The sequence below is a fragment of the Cololabis saira genome, chromosome 18 (assembly GCF_033807715.1).
Source record: "Cololabis saira isolate AMF1-May2022 chromosome 18, fColSai1.1, whole genome shotgun sequence".
Classification (NCBI taxonomy): domain Eukaryota; kingdom Metazoa; phylum Chordata; class Actinopteri; order Beloniformes; family Belonidae; genus Cololabis; species Cololabis saira.
In genome coordinates, this window is record NC_084604.1 from 23,013,054 (window position 1) to 23,029,052 (window position 15,999).

Sequence of the window (15,999 nt, forward strand, 5' to 3'; positions counted from 1 at the left end):
TATCTATCTATCTATCTATCTATCTATATGTAAGTACATAGGTTGTCCTTCGTGTGTTTTTGCCTGTGTTTCCATGAGCTATCTACTTTGTATTATATGTTTTTTATTAATTTAAGTATTATTAATTTAAGTCTGTAAATTTGGATATCGCTGGCTGAGTGAGGCTCCCCTCCTGATCAGAAATCTAATATATCTTTCATGAACAAAACCCATTAAATATGATTTTCCATCTCCTGCTCCCTCATACTATGAAAGTTAATAAGCTCAGGGAGATTAAAGCATTTAAAATACATCTCAAGATACTATTTGAATCAAGAACATTTGAATAAGTAAGATTTCAATACCAAAGATACCAAAAGATTATTTTGAACAATAAATGTTCTGCTAACATTACATAATCACTTTTTTTTCCTGTAAGGGATTTTGATCTTCTGATCTCCTTTGTCTTTTAAACGTATATTTCAGTGAAATCACTACAATTCTTTTTAACTGTACTGTCAACATTTGACTCAAAATATTATATCTTGGTAGAAAAAATTCTTGTAGTAAAAAAAGAAAAAATTCCGGCTTGAAGTTAATTTAATCACCTTCTGCATATTCTAGCTGGCTGTGGATCAAGCTCTTTCCCTGGTCCAGAGATACCACTTATCTCAGCAGCGCACGCAGAAGTGGCTGGACTCTGCAGCCGCTTTGCTCCACGGGGCCAGCACCGGGGTGGAGCTTGAGAACTTCACAGAGTTAATGAGACACCTGGACGAAACTTCAGCCCAGGAGAAGAACATTGCAGCTGGTCTGGAGGAGATGAGGACTTTGGATCCTCTGCCGGTGGATTTAGTGAATGCAGGAGTGATGAGAGAGCTCCGAGAAAAGGTTCAGGCAATGCACCTGAGGAACACAGAGGTCAAGCAGCAGGTGTATGCTTACAAAGAAGAGCTGCAGAGGTGTGTGCTGTGTCAGCCCTTAAATGGACTGGTTTTATTAATTTACTTTCATGTTTAATCTGTATATCTGTCTATAATCTGCTTATTTTATATACTGTGGCTCAGCAGTTGTTTGTAATGTATGTTTTTTTTTTCTTAGGTGTGGTATTCTTTGGAGCTCATTTCAAAATGTGAAAAAGACACTGGTTGAACAGATGAATGATTTAGAAAGCAAGATGGCCACATTTACCACTTCTAAAGCCATCAGTGTCCACGAGGCAGAAGATAAATGTCAAAGACACCAGGTGAGTCACTGGAGTCGTCCACATTTTCTTTCAAGGAAAATCATCAGATATATTCACTGTTAAGCGATTCAGCTGATTAATTGCACCACCTAACCCATATGCCCTTTTAGATTCAAGTTGTGCCTTTCCGCGGTCTGAATGTTTCAGGGGATCGGACTTATTGAAGAGCTTGTATTTATCTTTTGACTGCAGTCTCTGGTGGCTCACATTGACATGCTGGAGCTGCCTCTGAATGCTGTGAGAGGGAATGTAACAGAGCTGGAGCAAATCATCTCTGAATCTGGCAAAACCGTCACCAGTCACGCTGTGTCGTCACTATGGCAACGGTGGACCAGGCTCTGCAGTGTGGCCCGAGCCCAGCAGAGGGCTCTTGAGGACACTGCCAAGGAGTGGAAGAACTTCATTGACAAGGTAAGACAATCCAGGGATGATCATTTAATATTTGAAATTTGACGTAATGTAAACATAGACTCTGACATATGACTGACACAAACATAACAGGTTTGTTTCAATGCCAAGAGACAATGTCATTTGAAATGGCTGATTAAAAATTGTATCCTGCAGATGTTTTAAACCGCGTTTCTTTTCTTCAAATACAGATGTTTTTCTTTCTGATCCACAAAATGGTTCCTCTATTTTACTTATTTATTTGAGATGTATGTTGTCAGGAATCCAAGGATGTCCCATGTATTGTTTAGTGGCTGTTATTGAGCCTTTTCTCCATGAAAACAAACACATTTACACACTTGTAAAATGTAACAATGGAATTGCGTTTTTCAAATTATTTCTCAGATTCCTGTGTACACAGGTATCGATGGAACTACTTTTTTTTTTTAGGAAATGGGCCACAAAGAATGTTTCTTCTGTTTGTAGAGCACATGCAGTCTGCAACAACTTCCTCGCTGGACAATGGCTTCACATTTTAGTGTAAAAGTTTAGCCTAGTTTATACTTGCCTATTTGCTGGTGTTCTCTGTTCCACAGATTTACACAAAACAAGCCAGAGCTGATACTCTCCAAACAGAGATGTAATCAGAGAAAAGTCTATAAAACTGTTGCTTCAGCTGCAGATTTGGGTCAACCACAGCAATGACTGAATAACAGTTGTGCTGTGATGTAACTCCAGGCTTCACGCCAGTTGCGTCCTCCTGCCAAAAATCTGTGTCATGGTGCTTTTTCCCGCCTTTTGACCTAATTAGAGTCCAACTGTCAGCTCCCAAGAATACCCACAAAACAGTGTTCCTGTTTCCGAAGGGAAATGAAGTAAACTCCGTTGCACATGCCATATTCTTGTTCTTTCCTGTGGCTTATTTGTTTAATTGAACATGATGTCATTCTCTCATTTTTAGATCTGTTTTTTTTTTTTAAACCGACAAACCCTGCCACAGTGGACAGTTTTGAAGTTCATTCATTTTATTAATAACTCTTAAAAAAATACTCCTTTTAAACGTCTGATAAAGTTAAAGGCTCGAATTCCACTTGGAAAAGCCAAAGTCAAAGAAATGTGTACTTCAATCTTGTGCACCAAACCCCTTTTTTAATACTTAATGCCCACAATCAAGCTGAAAACCTTTCATGTTAAAAATAGAACCTATTTGTATATTCATCTTTTAGGCATATAAATAAAAGAGTCAGTGAATATAGTCTTTCGGTGGAATGTTACTCAGATAACACAAATCAATCAAATGGAGATGCTAGGTTATAACTTCTAACTACTCAGTTAGTACAGTGGTGCATTTCTGCAGAAGTAATCATACATTTTTTTCCTGATTATAAAAAAAAACTATTGATCGTTATTCTACTACTACTGTATCACTGTACTGAAACTTCCTGCCCTTAGATGGAGAAGGTGCGCTCTGTGTCCAAAGACCTTCACAGTCGCGTCCCAGACAGCACTGTTGAGAAGGCAGCCACCAGGGCGGCGCTCCAGAGCCTCCTGGAGTACCATGACTCTTTCAGCCAGGAGGTGGAGAGGGAGCAGTCCATACTGGCCCTGCTGTGGCAGCAAACTCGCTGTCTCAGAGGAGAAGAGGAGAAGGAGGAGGCGATGGATAAAAAGATGGAGAATGGTCATGAAGAGACACTGTGTCGACGAGAGATCAGAAGCATGCAGGAGCAATATGATGGGTAAGACTAACTATTAGCTGTGGCTATTGACAACCAAAAATATAAAAAATAAACATGACTTTAAATTTACTAGACTCTTACAGCAAAATTATATTTACACTTACCACAAGATGAATTTTTATCATCAGTCCTTTTATTCTTAACAACCTTTTAACAACAAATAAATACCTCACTTGAGATAGAAGATTTTTTTTACGTGCAATATGTTTTTTCAACTATTTCCTCTGTCTTTGTTTAGATTGTTGTTGCAGGTGTGGGTCAGCAGGACTCAGGTACAGCAGGAGTTGAGAGAAAGAGAGGAGGTTGAGAAGGAGCTGGGCTTAGTCAAAGGCTGGATACAAGACACCCGTGGCTTATTGCTGAGTCCCACTGCAGACCTGGATTCACTGCTGCAAGAACTTGAGGTAGGCCAACACATGTGCACTGTCAGCTTAGCACTGACCTCCTGCTTCCATGATGGCCTTTTGAAGATAAACACAATATATTAACATTTAACTGAGAAGACTGAAAGGGATTTGCTCTCTTGCATGTGATGTTTGCGTTGTAGACCGCACATGGTGAGGTCATCAGCAGACGTCAGAGTGTGGAGCGCATGGCAGAGCTGCAGCAGTCAAAGTATCAGGACCTTCAAGCTGGTCTGCCCTCCGAGCTGAGCATGCAGCTAGCTGAGGTGGCTTTGGCTTTGGGTTCTGCTGAAGATCAGGTAACCTCATGTTCAGAGTTGCTAAAGGCTCATGTCAGCGGAGTGAAATCTTTTTCTTTGTTGCTCCACTGCTGAAGGCTCAGGCTATCTGTTGCAATAACCACGGCTTGACAGCCTTTCCTACCGCATGGCATAGCCAACCCTCGTTTCCTGTATCTTCTCTGGCATGATCAATTCATGCCAAAAAAAAAAAGGATGGTTAAAATAGAACTGTGTATTTCTGTCATCTTCTCTAGGTGCAGGCAAGGGAGAGAGAAGTGCAGCAGACCAGAGATGTGAAGGAGGATTTCAGCTCCAGACTTCAGGACATTGAGGGGAAGCTGAAGACCATCACTGGAAAATTGGAGGACAAGAGTGCTGACCTAGAGGAGGCCAAAGAAGACACCAAAGTAATCAGACAGACAGATTGATTAATTAGCAAGCAATTAACCCCAGTTAAACTAACTATTCATTTTGCAGGTGTTGGGGTTAACGAGTGTTAGAGAGTTGGAGTGAAGTGGGTTTCTGCCACGAGCAACGACCCACTTTTGACTCCAGATGGGCATTTGAGCCTCTTGTCTCGTTTCCACAAGATTTTTATTTTCCCACTCCTCTGTCTCTCTATACAGGAGCTCAAGTGCATTTACAGGAATAATTACTGGTTCAGGAAACAGTCTGCATGTTTAAAACTACTAATTAATCACTGCTAATAGCGCAGGAATAGTCTGCCCTATGACCTCTCATTAAACCACCACTTACCATCTTTTATCTTTTAATTCATGACTGTAACTAATGTCTGGATGTTTCCTGAAGTGTAGACTGATTCTAAATAAATTTTAAACATTTACTGATGGTCACATTTGGGTTTTACCCCGTTCTTTAATTGATTATGTTCTCTCTACCTAACGTCGTCTGTTCACTCTGGATTTTTGCCTCCTCTTCTCTCCAGGCTCTTTTTGAAGAGTGCGAGTCCTGCGGCTCCTCTCTGGCAGAGTTAGGAGCGGCCGTGCAGGGGTTCGGAGAGCACAACCCACTTTTGTGTAAGCAGCTGGGTGATGCTGTAGTTAAACTGATGGAGCTGCAGCGTCACACTGCACAGCGGGTCCAGGACAGAGTCAGCAGACTGAAGAAGGTGATATGGACATGCCATTCTCCATTTCTTGTAGTTCTCCCTAGGGACAGATTTCCAGTATTTGTGTTGTCAATATACCACATATTATGAACTTGTTTTTGTTTTTAATTCGTGTGAGCAGGCAGAGAGACAAGTACAGGAGTATCAGCACTCAAGGGCATTCATACTGGGCTGGGTAGAAAAAGCTGAAGCTCTGATCACTGGGAATATCATCTGGAGCTCTTCCTCCCAGTTGCAGGAGCAAATCCGAGCACACCAGGTGAGTCTCAAACTGGGAGAGTGAATTACTTCAACGACATCTTAAAGCTGTGTTTACTTCATGCCAAGGTTTTAGAAATGTCCCTCAAAAGCAGATACTCTTTGTACATCAGCCTTGTTTATATGTGAAGCTGCTACACATTTTTGCAACTAATTATATTCACACGCTTGGAGTAAAATGTCTCACTGTACGTCACTATGTTGGCTGACCTTAGTTAGTCTAATTGCCTCATAGAAAAGGTTCCAGTTTTTGATTCACTATTTATGGTTTATGGTGACAGGCGTTGCTGCGGGAGTGCAGAGGTCTCTATGGTGATTTGGAGGCTTTGGGGGAGAGGGAGGGGCAGCTGGCAGATGTGCTGCGGAAGGGGGGGTGGAGTCAGCAGGTAAAACACCTCAGCAGATGCACAGAAGAGCTGCAGCAATCTGCCAAGACCCGCCTCCAGAGTCTGCAGGATGCAGCTAAGGTAAATAATCTTCAACTGCCATTATTGAAATGTCACAGAACTGTCACTGTCACAGAAATGTATTTTTGGCTGCTGTGATGAATAAACCTAATTACTGATAAGATATGCAAAAATAAGTTAATTGCAGGGATTTGGGTGTCTAATAAGAGGTGCACATCCTCTCAGAGTCAAGTCCCAGATCATTAACCAGACAGTATCCCCTTTTGGCCACTTAGAGTATTACACACTAATTAGGGAACTATTTCAGCTCGTGCCGCAGTAATCTGTCACACTTATCTGAGAGCCACACAACTGCTACCTGAATGACCTTCTGGAATGGAAGTCTGTTTGCAATTCACCTTGGGAGTGTGAATTTTCTCTGAAGCTAGATTACAGAGAACCGCTTAAAGCTGATATGACTGGTAGCTTAGTTTTCTACCCTCAAAATACATTTATGTCATTCAGAGGAATAGTTTATGAAGGGAAACACACCTTGCTGTTTGTAGCTCAAAGTACAAGGCAAACTACTTTTGCAGACTCCTGTTCCCATATGCTTGACTTAAAATGTGACCGTTTAAAATTTTTTAAAGGTATCTGTTTTATTTATTTATCTATCTCTTATAATGTTTTTATTATTTTTATTGTTGTGGACTGATTTTTTTTTTTTAGCCTTAATCCTTGAACCTTTATCTTTTTATAAATTTTATATATTTTATATTGTATGTCAGGGTGCATTGGTCTCCCAGTTTTTATTTTTTGGTCTCCCAGTTTTTATTTGTTTATTATGATTATTTTTCAATCAAAATGTCAAAGCACTTTGTATTTCATGTACCTGGACGAAAAGTGCTATATAAATAAAATTTGATTGATTGATTATATTGTTGTATATGTTTCTGTCCTCAGGACATGTTACGCCTTGAGGCGGAGGTGAAGAGCCTCCACGCTGCAGTAGATCAGATCCAAGTCACACTCGCTTCCCCTGATCTCAACAAGCTCAGCCTCAGGGAGCAGCTCACCCAGAGACAGGTAATCAGTGCAGCTGTTTAAGACACAAGCTCTCATTATGACGCACCTAGATGTTTTTCTTCCACTCTGAAACCTCATCTTTACTCTTTCATCAAGCGTCTGCTGGTAGAAATGGAGGGCTTTAAACACCAGGTGGCTGCAGTTCAGAAGTGCCAGAGCGCCCTCCGGCTGCCTGAAGAGGTAGTGGCCAGTCTGCCTATCTGCCTAACGGCTCAGACTCTGCAGCAAGAGGCCAGCCAGCTGCAGCACACCACCATCCAGCAGTGCAACATCCTCCAGGTAGAGGGCAGTGCTCATATTAACATTGTTGAGATGCTGTCAGTGACGTGTACAATTTCTACATTTAACAGGGTCGAGAGACATAGATTGTGTTAAAGCAATGTGTTATCTTTCAGAATGATATAAGGATTCTTCAAAGATGACTAGCTTTTGCATTATTGTTGTGGAGAAAACTATTTAAAATATTGAATTAAAGCAGCTTGAATTGCCTTGTTGCTGAAACGTGTTATACAAATTAACTTGCCTTGCCTGTAATTGTTTTAATTGATATATTATCATGAATCCACTCTGTGTTGCCTCAACATGTTTTCTCAGGAATATGTCTTTTCTTTTAGCAACCATCAGAGCAGTATTTTTCTCCATTTATTGTCCAGCAAAGATTAGTGACTATTCAAAGAAAAAGTACAGTCAAAAAAAAAAGTACCTTAGCAATTTCAAATCTGCTGCATGCTCGCACGGTCATAATTTCAATAAATTGCTCTGGAGCTTATTAACTTATGAAGACCACAATAAACAAGAGAGTTTTGTATTTAGTGAACCTCACTATTCCAATACTGGCAGATCTCAGACATGTGTAAGAGTGCATCTCTGTGAAGATACTGTTTTATTCGTTTATTGTGACACAGCAATAAGCATGACAACACAGTGGCATGTAGTGTTGATCTATAGGGGACATCGCATATCCTGAAGCTTTTAAATTTTTTTCTCAATGTTTCATCTTTCACAGGAGGCTGTGGTGCAGTATGAGCAGTATGAACAGGAAGTCAAGAGTCTCCAGAGATTAATAGAGGATGCTCATCGCATCATTCAGGACCGGCCTGTCTCCACCAGCAACATACAGGAACTTCAGGCTCAGATACACCACCATGAGGTATGAAATGACCACATATTTACATACGTACTCACTCATAGTTTCACCTTTCAGAGTATCAAACATTTCAAAACCATAAACGCAACATGCTGAATTCACCTTGGAGAGCAGTGTACTGAGTCCAACGGTTTTGCGCGCGTGCATGCATGCGTGCGAGTCTGCCTAGTGCTACTAAAACTAATGTTGATGTTCCCTTATTAAGATTAATTTCAGCTATATCAAGTTCAGTACACCTGATTGAACTGATTTAGCATTGACTTATTTTATGGTGAAATTAATTACTTTACTGCAGCGTTTTCTTAAGCAGAAGCAGGGGTGAAAGTTGTTCTGAATGGCCCAGAACTGTAGTCCAGTTAAAGATACTTGGACAGAAGTTCAAGAAGAAAGCAGCTGCCTCCCAAAACATTTTCAAAACCAGTCCGTTAATCATTTTCAACCAAAAAAAAAAACACATTTGCTAATGTTAAGCCATCTCAAATAACATACAACCTATTTTTAACTACTTCTAAGTAAGCCCATGTTGGATCTTTCATAACAGTTAATTGACACGAACACTAGCTTCTCTCATCGCTCTGCTGCTGATTTGACTTAATGCATCACAAACAAATCAGATCCAGGATGTGTCACTGTGTGTGACGTTACTACACTAATCTACTTTTAACTTGTTTGTGTGTTTCACATCTCAGAAAATGAATATGCTGATGATCGAGTCATGAACTTTTAACATGAAAGAACCACAATTGAGAAATAAAAAGCCTTTAAATCTATTTCCTGTACTTTGTTGTAATGTAAAAACACAAAATAAGAAGTTGTGGTAAAGGAACTAAAACTCTATCATTTTGACTGAGTCACTTTGTAATGTTTAGTAACTATAGTTTAGTAGTTATAGTAGCTGCAGGTGTAATTAATGTTGTCATTCTGTGATATGAATGTTTCATAAAATCCTAATTCAAGAGTGTATAACTAGAGCTGTTCCACCAGACAGGAGATCAAGGAGAATATTATGTTGACCCTTGATTGTGTTGTGTGTTTAACTCTTGCACATTCCTCTTTTATCTGATGGTGCATGTAACGATCTGAATCAGAGCATCCAGATAACTGAACCAGTTGGGTCTGTTTCAAAAGGCTAATTAAAAAATGGGATGGTTTTATATTTTTTATACACCAAATAAAAGTTGATTGATTTCATCTTTACTTATAATAATAATAATACCTAATTTGTCATTTGTAATTTTGACAATTCCTCTCTCAAAGGAAGAACATCAAAAATGTTTTTGGAATTGCTTGTAAGGGTTTATTTTGTTCCATTTGTCCTGCAAACAGATCTTATGGTGTAAACCGTTACAGTGTTGCTTTTGTTGGAATTGTTTTATTTCAAAATCCTCTTATGGAGACACCACAGGTGACCGTAGGCCGGTCCAGTACACGTACCCTCTTGTTCTGCTTCTTACCTGTGTAATGTGTGTTTATTTTGTGGTTTATAAATGCATGCATGTTGGCTGAAAAGATGTTTAAAGAAGGATATGTTGCTCTATATTCTCGGTGTAGTTTTCTGCATTAATGCTGTCATATCAGAAGTATACTGTAAATAACTGGGACTGATACGAGCCAATACAGGTCACAGACTGGCATTTGGACTGAATAAGAGCCTGGCTGGCTCTTTCTGCCTTTGGTCTGGTACATCAGTACATTTATCAGTTATATCAGTTATTGGTCAATGACACTTCCCAGTGCAGTGATGGGTGATTATGGATGTCCATTTTAGGCCATTCTTGTCCTTTATCTTTGCTCCTTAAAGGCTCAATATTTTGTAGACATCGTCTTTGTACCAATTGATAATCTCAATTACATCTTAATGTTACAGCTTTAAAGTAATATTTATTTGTTTATTGATGTATTAATTTATTTTTACTTTATTACGACCCCCAAATTGCATCCACCTGCGTAACCTAAAATTCAGGAAGATATATACATATTAATATTTACAAGATTTAAGAAAAAAAATCCCAAAAGAAATTAAAAAGATCTATGTTGAAGTATCACTTTTTCTCAGACTTGTGTATGTAGATGGCATGGTAAGGTCTCACCGGAGCTACTTAACCCTCGAGCTTATTGTTGCAGTTTCACTTTGCTGAATGAGTGCCTTTGATTTCTCGTGCGAGTACGAAGGGAAAGATCTGTCAGAGAAATGGATCAAACACCCATATAGACAACCCATGTTTTTAATTTTTTCTGCACAGCATGAACAGATTTTTATCGACCTCTTGTGCATGACGAGAACATAGTCAGACGTATGCAGGTCTGTCCTTTCTATCAGAGTCTCTTTGTAGCAGCAAAGTGGCTTCACATGACAGTATGATTATATCTATGTTTGATCTCTAAGCTGAGCAGCTGTAACTCCACTGGCCCTTTTAGTCACATGACCTGATTATCTGTGCATTGGCCATCTGCGGGTAGGAGGGAGTAGAGGAGGGAGGAGGGAGGAGGAGGAGGAGGAGAAAAGGAGGAGCTGAGCTCCAGCGCTCTGGCTGTAATTTGATACCAGTTCTGTCATTCTCCTTCTCTGAGCACTGCCTCCTTCCTTGCTGCTCTCTATTGTTACAAGCAGTCTGGCCCGTGGATTGGCGGAGGCGGAAGCAACGGGCGTGGGCGGGGGAACAGGCAGTGAGATCATTTCCTGTTTTTCCCTGCCATTTGTGTATGTGTACAAGAGGGAGTGTCTGAGGGATTTTGAACTATTTCTGCAGGGTCTGTCTCAACCAAACATCCTGTATGTTCGCCTTACCGCTGATCTGAGTCACCCGCCTCTGTGCTGCTCTGATTGGTTCAGAGATACAGAGGAGCGATACAGACAGGGGAAAAAAGAGAGAGTGAGGCAGTGCTATTCTCTTCCTACACTTACTCACAGTGAAGGCAAAAGCGAGAGACTGGGGAAAGAAGAGAATGCGTCTGCTCAAGTTGACCCCCCTCACGCCGGCAACACTTTCCACACTGAACCAACTCAGTTGCCCCCTTTTTTTCTCTGGATCCCATTTAACAAGGAACTATTGATCTTCTGCTGTGTTTTGAGGCACACTCTCCTGATCCTGTGGGTGGTGGTGTTTTTTCTCTTTGGGGGAATGTTTTGACAGGAGCTGGCTCAGAAGATCCGTGGCTACCAGGAGCAGATTGCCTCGCTCCACTCCAAGTGTAAGATGCTGACAGTTAAGGCCAAACACGCCACCATGCTGCTGACGGTCAGTGAGGTGGAGGGCCTTTCAGATGGGATGGAGGAGTTGAGTGATGAGGAGCTGCCCAGTGTTGTGGCTAACGCTGGCTTGGCTGGCTCCAAGCAGCTTCCAGCACACCCCTCTGTTGTTATGGTGAGTGGGAAAGCTTTTTTTATTGGCTCGACACAGTGACACAGTGACATATGTCCACATTGTTATGGCTGTGTGCCTGTTTGTGTTTGCATGAGAATACAGGGATCCCTATAGGTGCTTTGGGGGTTTCTAAGGTAATAATGACAGTTTTGGTTGTAGTTTACACAGACATTTTCTCTCAACTGAGCTGTAGGGCCCCATCTGCATCTTCTCAGCGGTCAGTCATATGTAAACATACGACTATGCACAAGGCTCTGAAAGTAATGAAAGGACGTCAGCAACAACAATGCTTCAGTTAAATCATTCAGTGGGACTATTTGGCCTTCAAAACAGTATTTAAATCTCCTGTGGGTGGTTTGTTCCCAACATCTTGCTGCAATTTCTCCGTGGATTTAGGAAGTCTGAGTTGTTTCTGTCTCTTCAGGTAATCCCAGACCGACGGATCATGTTGAGATCAGGGCTCTGTGGGGGCTATGCCATCTGTTGCAGAGCTCCTCATGCTTCTTATCAATGAAAATAATTTAAGAGACTGCCTGAATTGTTCAGCGTAGTTGTGATACTACAGAAATCCATGTTATGTATGTCCCTGTAATGTTAATGTGGTAGATGGAACCAAAGTACCTCCACTTTTGCTCAGTGCTGGAAAAGGCTCCGGATACGTTTTTATCCTCTCTTCTGCTTCTCTTTTCTTTTTATTTTAGCTGGCTCAAAGCATTTTCCCCTCATTATGCCTTCACTGCGAGCGTTACTATTTCAGTAGTCTCCTCTCCTCTTCACTGATACCTTGCTTTGTCACTTCCTTTGCTTCATATTACCCTGAATCTGTCAACTTGCTAGTATCTGATCCTGAACATGAACATTCATATTCCTCATGTGTTTACTCATGAGCAACCATCTCTATTCCTCGCCTGCCTCTTTCTATGGGGTTCTTTCTGGATAAGATATCTTTGCTTTCTTGCTTTGCCACAGTTGTTTGTGGTGTGTTTCGTCTCCACTGCTCAGGAAACAGGATATAAAAGTGTGTGTGTGTGTGTGTGTGTGTGTGTGTGTGTGTGTGTGTGTGTGTGTGTGTGTGTGTGTGTGTGTGTGTGTGTGTGTGTGTGTGTGTGTGTGTGTGTGTGTGTGTGTGTGTGTGTGTGTGTGTGTGTGTGTGTGTGTGAGAGAGAGAGAGAGAGAGAGTTTAAACAGTGCATGTTAGGTATGTGTTTCCATCTCTGGGGATGACAAATGGGTTGCATGCAGTGCTTAAATCCTTGACAAAGTACAATGCTACAATGTTGATTTTCAGTGAAGCTGGCACTACAGAAACCACTGAAAGGCTTGTGTGTCCATGCTCTCTGTTGCACTGCATTGCATCATGAAACCCGGGAAAAGTCCTTTTGAATATAACTCACTGAGTCAGTAGGCTGAGTTCTGCATCAACTGCCAAAAAGCAGCCCAGCAGGACTTGGCTCACATTTCAGCTCTGCCTCTCCACTGAAGCATGCAGGAACGCTGACAACTGTGCCACTTCCAGGATGGCTGCCTCTGCTTTACTCACTACTCTGTTTCTGTGAGCTAAGCCACAATTTGACTATTTTCTTGGTTAAATGTAGGCCTTCATACTCGTGGATAGGTCCATTAGACAGCTTGTGCTCTACACACAAGTCACTCCTAACTGTACTTCTCCATCGAACTGTATACAAACTCGTCAGTATGTGATATGAAGTGACCTACATCTGTAATGGAAATGAGGCTACTGTGCTTTTGAAACTGTGACTCTACACTGTGACTGTACAGTATGTCATTGAACAATCACTGCATGTGTACTTACTGCAAGTGTGATTGTCAGCGTCCGGCTGTGGGACATTCCTTTAGCCTGATGTATCCTCAGATATTTTCATCCGTCCACTTGATCTCGCAGAGGTAACTTTAATGCTCTGCGACAGCAAAAGCACTGCAGTGTTTGATATCAGTCACAGTAATGGCATCTAATCACCCTCCTCCCTGTGATATTTGATCACATGCTACCTAATTAATCAGCAATGTGTGTGTGCTTTTTGGAATCTGCCTAACTTGCCCTCTTCCATTAATTTGATGCCTTCTTTTCTCCTCCCTCTTCATTGTTCTGTCTTTTCAACTCCTTTGATCTGGCTGTACTCTGTTTGATCTCCCTCCTTTTTTCCTCCCTTCGCCTGCTTCTTTGATGTGTATGTTTTGGTGTGCGGTGCATATATGTGGTCAGATGACAGCCGGCCGCTGCCACACGCTGCTATCCCCTGTGACAGAGGAGTCAGGGGAGGAGGGCACCAACAGCGAGGTCTCCTCTCCCCCTGCCTGCCGCTCCCCGTCTCCCGGGGGTAACGCTGACACTCCTCTTAACCAGGTACTGCAAATCCCATCCCTCCACTTTCCAGAGCTTTCATTCTACCATCATGTCTTCAAGACACCTCCAATTTTAAAAATCACAATGTGCAAAAGTGAAAATGTCCATTTTAAGTAGTATTAAGTTGTATCTTTGGTTGGAAATAACAGTCTCTGCAACTTTTGTCTTAAGGGTGCACTCATGCTCTTTTTTTTTTTTCTTATTAAATTAGGAAATGCAACTATTAGCTAGGACTGTTTTCATAAAGTGTATGCCAAGATAATGAAGGACTATTAAGAAAGTAATTAGCACTTTACTGTTATGCTGCTTTATTTCAAGACATGACTCATTCTGAAGATGACATCTTAAGGTGGACATTTTATTTTTGCTCCCATCCCTTCCCATCATCACCATAATCCGACTTCCACTATCAGCCCCATGTGTGATTGAAACAGCTGGAGAATCCTCTGCTGCCCCCGCTTCCCCTCCTTATCTGCATTTTCTCAAATATTTACTTTCCCAAATAAACTTTAATAACCACTTGTGTTTTTGCCGCGATAAAGATGGCGATGTGCGACGTTAAAATCAGGGCTGAGAAAGCGTAGAGCAGCTTTTGTGCGATCTGTGACGGAGAATGATGCAGCAGGACTTTGTTGCCCTGCCAGTGTCTGTTACTGTTTTGTTAAGGTTCCTTGAGCTCAGTGGCTGAAGGAAGAAAAAGCCAATAAGGTCAATAATAAGGCAGAAGGGATACTGAACAGAGGCGGAAGGAGAATGGTGGGTGTAACTTCATCTCATGACCTCTTAGTAAGAATCTGATGAGGAGAAAACAAAACGACGAAGACCAAAACAGATTTGCATCACATGTCATGCAGTTGTGGTGTCAAGTAAAGAACTTGAGTGTGTGCATAACCCAATTCATTACTAACCATTAACATGTGGCATGACTTTAGTTACAATCTCACTTTGAGCTGCTGGGGCAATATTGAGTCCTTTTTAAAGTTTTATCAGAGTGCGAGGATGGATTGAATATCTTTTATTGTGCCACATATTTCCCCAATCATGTAAAAATCAACTGCTGATGTCATGTTTAGGAGCACATTAGAACTGGAACAAACTTTAAAGGGGACCTATTATGAAAAACATGTTTTTTTTTTTGCTTTAACATATATAAAGTGGTCTCCCCTCAGCCTGCCAACTCAGAGAAGGAGGAAAGCAACCAAATTCTGCAGTGTCTGTACAGCCGCCCGGATGATCCATCCAGTGTGATGTGGCTTCTACGAGCCGTTCAGATTCTGCTCCTGTCGTTACGTAACGACGGGAGCGATTTACATAGGTCGGCCTCCGATGTGTCAAACCACGCCCACAACTAACTCCGCTGGCCAGAGCTTCCACCATTTTTTCGTAGCGGTGTATCGCGTCATTCAGGCAGCCAATCAGCACAGAGCCTCATTATCACAGCCCCGCCCACTCTGAATCCCTCATAGAGAATGAGGTTAGAGAATAGGATGATAAAGACATGGCTCAGAGGCTGAATTTCTCATTTATTTAGCAAAAACAATCAAAAGCTTGTTTTTAAGACATTCAAGGCCTGTTTAAAATAGGTATTAGATGTCATAATAGGTCCCCTTTAAAGCATCAATGCACTTTAGTGAGCACATCTTGCCTGGTCTGTTGCACAAATTGCAGTCACGCTCACTGTGTCTTTGTGGAACAGGGTCGAGGTGCACTGAGTCGAGCACCACTTCAGGAACTGTATGACCCGTCGATGGAAAGCAGTGCTGCTAACCTGGATGACCTGCAGAGATCCTGGGAAACACTCAAAAATGTGGTATGTCACATTATCAACATCCATTCAGTTAAAAAAAGATAAAAAGACGATCATGAATGCAGTACTGTAGGTCTCCGATCTTTGGATTCTTGAAGATGTGAGAGTTATGAGAGTTGTCACAAAATCATAGACCAGTCCTAAAGAAGGTGACTGGAAGACTGATTCAATCTCACACTTTGATTTTGTCCTTGTTTCTCTCCTGCCACAGATCAGTGAGAAGCAGAAGAGCTTATATGAAGCTCTGGAGCGGCAGCAACATTATCAGGAATCCCTCCAGTCTATTTCTACTAAGATGGAGTCCATAGAAGGGTCACTCAGTGAGGGCCTGGAGCCCTACAAGACACCCGAGAGCCAGATGGCTGCACATCAGGTTAGTAAGAGGGGACTGGGATGCCTGGAGATATATCGAGGGATAAA

At 41.6% G+C, this 15,999-nt stretch overlaps 1 protein-coding gene across 1 annotated transcript in view; it reads left to right on the forward strand.

Moving 5' to 3' along the window:
* The window catches only part of syne1a (spectrin repeat containing, nuclear envelope 1a), a 135,460-nt gene that overhangs the window by 84,846 nt on the left and 34,615 nt on the right, over nt 1–15,999 (forward strand). The window contains exons 79-95 of the mRNA XM_061707319.1: nt 604–941; nt 1,081–1,225; nt 1,418–1,636; nt 3,065–3,351; nt 3,590–3,755; nt 3,899–4,054; nt 4,291–4,443; nt 4,983–5,165; nt 5,287–5,424; nt 5,705–5,890; nt 6,773–6,895; nt 6,992–7,174; nt 7,902–8,045; nt 11,177–11,407; nt 13,632–13,772; nt 15,469–15,582; nt 15,791–15,952. Of these exons, the coding sequence (XP_061563303.1) occupies nt 604–941; nt 1,081–1,225; nt 1,418–1,636; nt 3,065–3,351; nt 3,590–3,755; nt 3,899–4,054; nt 4,291–4,443; nt 4,983–5,165; nt 5,287–5,424; nt 5,705–5,890; nt 6,773–6,895; nt 6,992–7,174; nt 7,902–8,045; nt 11,177–11,407; nt 13,632–13,772; nt 15,469–15,582; nt 15,791–15,952 (3,069 nt within the window). The remainder of the gene's footprint in view (nt 1–603; nt 942–1,080; nt 1,226–1,417; nt 1,637–3,064; nt 3,352–3,589; nt 3,756–3,898; nt 4,055–4,290; nt 4,444–4,982; nt 5,166–5,286; nt 5,425–5,704; nt 5,891–6,772; nt 6,896–6,991; nt 7,175–7,901; nt 8,046–11,176; nt 11,408–13,631; nt 13,773–15,468; nt 15,583–15,790; nt 15,953–15,999) is intronic.